We start from the raw sequence: 6,000 nt of genomic DNA on the forward strand, positions 1-6,000 counted from the left end.
CTATCCTTGTGTTTCCGCTTTAATTTTCTTTTTTCTCCCCCTACGCCCCCCTTTTTTTCCTTTTTCTTTTCTCTCCTTTCTCTTTATTCTTATTTCTCTTTTTTCTCCTCTTTTCTTCTCTCCTCTCTACTCTTTCCCCAGGTTTCTTAACCCACCCCTCCCCTCTCTGAACCATTATATTAAGGTAAATTATATTTTATTGACTAGACCCACAGGGTTAGGGCTTGTGTAGATTATTAGGATCATGTGACTTACATTTAAAAAAAATCAGTTTGAGATGTTTCCGCAGAAGAGCTTCTGACCTAAACTGCATCAAACTGCATCAATCTGCTTCATGTTATTCTTGTTTTTCCAACGACTTTCATAGGAAGAAAAACAGCTCCAACATTAAGAAAGCGTGCGTTTACAGGACTTTAAAAAAGGTATAAAACAGGTAGTAATTAATGTGAAAAACAAACCTTCACTTAGACGTCTGCAGCCTTCTAGGTTCAACTGAATACTCGCATCTCCATCTTCTTTTGCGCTGCCTAATAGCATCCAATTTTCAACACCACTTTGCTCACTGTCTGATGTTAAAAAGTCTTCATCATTGGCTTCTTCCTCATCTGAGCTTCCTCTTATCACTAGAACTTCCTTGACAAATCCACCTTCATAACTTTTACTGGAATTCAGAGATTTTGACTTTTTCTCTTTCGACACCTTTGTTCCAGTTGTAATAATTTTAGGGGTAGACTGATTTGTGGGTTGATTAATTGTTCCAAAAATTTTCCCTCTGGTTTTGGAAATATTCACACTGTCTTCATCCAAACTGTCAGACAGGATGATAACTGCAGAGGACTCCGAGGCCCTGATCTCATCGCTGTCAGAAATTAATATTACACTGGTATTCTCTTTTTTCAATCCGGCTTTCAAATTTTGTGTTTTCTCTGATTGAGCAACAGTTTTCTCTAAATATTCTGTGCTCAATTCATTAAGATTCTGGCAATAGTGCAACTGGCTATAGAGGTTGAATTCCACCTCACTGTCAGCACTCTCATCACTAGAAGAGTATTCACGATACAGCTCATCCTCGTATGCGGCAACATCCTCTTCATTGTTAAACATGTTGAGGAATTTTCTGCAAAATGTAAGGACACAAATTAGTATATTCTAGCGACGCCTATATGGGTAAACTTTCCTTAACAAAAATAACCATAACAGTTACTCAAGCACATGGAATTATGGGCTGCCACATTCCCCAATGTGAAACAATCATTTTTGACATTAATGTATATGTTATAAGTTTAAAGAACAATTCTTAATGAGCGTTTTAAAATCTGTCTACACGATTTTCTAAATATACTGTATATGTACATGGGAGAAACTGTATTTGCTCATTTTATATGCAGGCTGCATAGAAGTTCATTACTATTCCTCTATGCCAGGGCTTAACCAATTTACTTTGAATCTAGAAACCAGCTAAAAAAAAAAAAAAGTTGTGTTTTTTTATGTTTTTAGATGTTAATCACTTGCTTAGGAGGGACTTTCATTACCTTACTGCCCAGGTTAATTTCCAGCTTTCAATGCTGTCATACTTTGAATGACAATTGCACGCTTATACAACACTGCACACAAATTACATTTTTTATCTATTTTTGAGACACATAGCTTTCTTTTGGTGACATTTAAATCACCAGTGGGTTTTTATTTTTTGCTAAACAAAAAAAAAAAAATTGAAAATTTTGAAAAAATAAATGTTTTCTTAATTTCTGTTCGAAAATTTTGCAAATAAGTAGTTTTTCTTCTTCACCTATTTGCTGCACGGATGAGGAGGCACCGATAGATGGCCTCCCACAACTAGCTGACTGTGCGGTCAGCAACCAGCTGCCCAGAACTGCAACGTCCTAGGTGTCGGGCAATAGGAATTGCTCATGCCTGGGAATGGATTGATAAAAGCCCAGGTGCCAGGCCACAATTTCTAGTCACCATAGTGCCCTGCTGTACACCAACATAAAATCTATAGACCTGGCTTAGTAGAACACTATAGACTCTTGGACTAAGGGGTTGATTTACTAAAACTGGAGTGCAAAATCTGATTTAGCCGTGTATGGTAGCCAGTCGGCTTCTAAATTCAGCTTGTTCAATTAAGCTTTGACAAAAACAAAAAAAAAAGTCAGCTGATTGGTTTCTATGCATAGCTTTTTTTCTGATGGACACCGCGCCAGTCCTAAGGAGCTGCGAGCAGGAGTTTTTAGGCAAGGCCGCGGCTTCGGCCTAGTCCACCGCGATCCTGGGAAAAGGCAGCGGACTAGGCCGAAGCCGCGGCCTCGCCTAAAAAAAAAAATCCTGCTCGCAGCTCACCGCGATCCGTGGAAAAGGCCGCGGCTTCAGCCTAGTCCGGGGAGTTCCGTTCCTATTGAAAAAAAAAATAAAACATTTCCCCAGCCCTAAATCAGCTTCCAGTTTGTTTTTGTTTTTTTTTCAAAGCTTAATTGAACAAGCTGAAGTTAGAAGCCGACTGGCTACCATACACTCTCCAGTTTTAGTAAATCAAATGCTAAGTCTATCTCAACAGTGTTTACCCACTGGAACTACTTCCAATCTATGTCAAATCGCATTTAAAATGGCACCGTCCGAATCGGTGCACTTTGCGGCGCCGACTGATTCTCAAAAGTAGTTTCTGTACTACTTTTAGCGACTTCGGGTGCGATTTCGCTCCAAAAGTCAGATGGACATTCGGGTACAAAGTTGTGCTAGTTCGACTGAACTCGCACGATTTCAATCCTGCTCCAATGTGAACCTAGGCTCAAAGCGAAACAAAACCCTCCTATTGTTTTTAGCCAAGGAAGCTGCCATCTTGAACTCTTGTTTGATCTGCAACTGTCATGGTGCTGCACATGTGGTCAGATGTGACACCAGACAATTGATGGTTTTATAGTTTGGTTAATAGCACAACCAATGTGACAATTACATTCCTGCACATGCAGGAATGCAATTGTTTTTTAAACGGTTAAATAGATGGGTTTATATAAACCCACACATATACCCAGTGAAGTGACTAGCATTGGGTAATACACAGAGATGATAGAGAAACTTTTAGACCCCTTTCACAATGGAGAGCTTTTCAGCGCTAAAAATATAGCCTGTAAAGCGCTTCTCAAGCCACCCCAGTGTGAAAGTCCAAGTGCTGGTGGTGCACTTGCAGGACAGGAAAAAAAGTCCTCCAAGCAGCATCTTTGGGGCAGTGTATACACATCGCTCCTCCACCGCCCCTGCCCATTGAAATGAATGAGCAGCTCTGCCGCAGCACTACAGAATTGGCACTATTAACCCTTTCCTCGGCCGCTAGCAGGGGTTAAAAGCGCCGCTATAACAGCGGTAAAGCACCGCTAAAACTAGTAGGGCTTTACCGCTAATGGACCTGCTGCCCCAGTGTGAAAGGGGTCTAAAAGTGGTAGTAAACGTAACCACTTAAGGACCAGAAGGATTTACCCCCTAATGACCAGGCCATTTTTTGCGATACAGCACTGCATCGTTTTAACTGACAATTGTGCGGTCATGCAAAGTTGCACCCAAAAAAATTAAATACGTCCTTTTTTTCCCCCCCACAAATGGAGCTTTCTTTTGGTGGCAATTTATCACCTCTGCAATTTTTTTTTTTTTGCACTATATCCAAAAAAAAAAATTTACAAAAAAAATTTGTTTTACTTTTTGCTATAAGAAATATTCCCCCCCCCCCCCCAAAAAAATGTAAAAAAAATATTTCTTCATCAGTTTAAGCCAATGCGTATTCGTCTACATATTTTTGGTAATGAAAAAATTTTTTTTTTAATAAGCGTCTATTGATTATTTGCGCAAAAGTTATAGCGTCTACAAAATAAGGGAGTGATTTATGGCATATTTTTTATTTTTTTGGGACCAGTGACATTATTATAGTGATCAGAGTTAAATCAGTGATCCTCTGTATGAAGGACATTGGCAGGAAAGGGGTTAACACTAGGAGGTGATCAAGGGGTTAAGTGTGTCCTAGGGAGGTGTTTCTAACTGTGGGGGAGGGTACTGACTGGGAGTACAGAGAGAGATCACTGTTCCTGATCACAAGGAACAGACGATCTCACTGAACTCTCCTGTTAGAAGGGGGATCTGCTTTGTTCACACTGGCAGATCCCTGTACTGCCTCTCTGGAGGAGCGAACGCAGGTGGTCGGTGGACATCGCAGCTGCTGGATCAACGCATTGCTTCCCCCCCCCCACTGTGCAGCGGGCAGGCGCGCCCACAGTGACTTGTGCACAACACTAAGTATAGTTAGGTCGTTTCGTGAAATAGGGCCGCCCTGCCACAGTATATATGCGGCGGGCGGTCCTCAAATAGTTAAAGTGTAACTTTAGTCAGAAAATAAAGTCCTGCTAGATCACTTCATGTTGGCCTCTTTAAAAATACTGACAGCCTTAAAGTGGAATTAAACCCTCCGATCATTTACACTGGCGTCTCAAACTGGCGGCCCTCCAGCTGTTGCAAAACTACAAGTCCAATGAGGCATTGCAAGAATGACAGTTACCAGCATGACTCCCACAGGCAGAGGCATGATGGGACTTGTAGTTTTACAACAGCTGGAGGGCCACCAGTTACAGCCAAAAAAGTGGCTTCTGTTTGAACTGCAACTGTCATGGCCATATGATCCGTTATGACACCACTCATTGGATGATTTGACAGTTTGGTTGAGGGCACAAGCAAATGTGACAGTTAGCAATCCTGGCATTCCAGAAATGCAACTGTTTTTTAAAACCGTTAAATCAATGGGTTTAGTTCCACTTTATGATTTACTGCTGTTTGGGGGGCTCTGGGTTTCAGGAAAATGGTAGCCTCCAGCAAGAAGCAAGTTGTTAGGGGTATAGTTCCCATTTTTTTTCAAAAATAACCCTCATCAGTCTTCTGCCATAAATGCATCCTCCTGGTTGTCAGCCATCATGTACACTAAGCCACATATGCACAGCTCAACAAATATTTACGGCCCCGATCTGTGCTGCGGCGATGTGACTCCCACGCGCATTTGAATCGCTGAAGGCCCGTCGATCGATCCCACCGCAGAACTGGATGGCACCGCTTGACAGGCAAGTCGAACATAATGTGTATACTAGCACATTATGGCATAACCCACCTGAGGACCCTTAAAAATATATGGTGGAGTTAACTACTGCTTTAAATCTATGGGTTTTTCAGCTTTAAAGGCTGGTTCACACCGACGCGGCGCAGGATTTGCAGCGATCCCTGTGCGTTTCCCACACAGCATCACAATCACACTCCAATAACGCAAACTTCTGCAGTGTCTATGTTACCTACGATTTGCAAAACAAAGTTCGATTGGCTGAATCGGATCGCATTTGTGTGAACACCCATGCAATCTGATTCCAGTACCAAAAAAAAGAAAAAAAAAGTGCAGTGCGATTTGAGCCATGGCTGAAATAGTACTGCAACATCCCTGCTATAGAAGAGCACACAGCAATGTACCTGTAATGTGCCTGTGTAATAAGAGCAGTAGATTGTGTACATCTCTCGTGTGCTGGATGTACAGTGTGCCTCCCCTGTTGGAGTATGACAGCCTGGAGCACCATGACTCCCTCAGCTCACACCTACACACACATCTCCGAATAACACACACAACCCCCACACACTTTACCTGACAACAGCTACCCCTGGAGACTCCAACACATGGGAACTATGTGTAACTTCCTACTGGAAACTGAACTAGTTCCAGCTACACATGAGGACTGTTGTAACACATAGGAACGTCCCCCCGGAAGCAAACAACATTGGTTCCGCTTTACAGGAAGTAAGTGTAAGTACGGTTTCCGCCTGTGCGATTTTTAACCAGAGCGCCCACCGTTTGCCTTCCCTAACCTATTTAATACTCACTCTTGCAAAGAACCGTGTGGTTATTCGGAAAGCTCATCGCCAATATAAATAAAGAGGTATGATCTGGCGGCCATTTTTGTGGAGCCCGCTGCTGGTGCTGTTTACACG

The 6,000-nt window shown here is 42.2% G+C and overlaps 1 protein-coding gene across 1 annotated transcript in view; it reads right to left on the minus strand.

The window, feature by feature from the left end:
• ZCCHC7 (zinc finger CCHC-type containing 7) overlaps positions 1–5,789 on the minus strand; it is a 276,559-nt gene extending 270,770 nt beyond the window's left edge. The window contains exons 1-2 of the mRNA XM_040361632.1: positions 5,657–5,789; positions 459–1,117 (exon numbers count right to left, since the gene is read on the minus strand). Of these exons, the coding sequence (XP_040217566.1) occupies positions 459–1,104 (646 nt within the window). The 5' untranslated portion in view covers positions 1,105–1,117; positions 5,657–5,789. The remainder of the gene's footprint in view (positions 1–458; positions 1,118–5,656) is intronic.
• Between the last annotated feature and the right edge of the window lie 211 nt (positions 5,790–6,000).

Source organism: Rana temporaria, chromosome 1, assembly GCF_905171775.1.
Source record: "Rana temporaria chromosome 1, aRanTem1.1, whole genome shotgun sequence".
NCBI classification, from domain to species: Eukaryota; Metazoa; Chordata; class Amphibia; order Anura; family Ranidae; genus Rana; species Rana temporaria.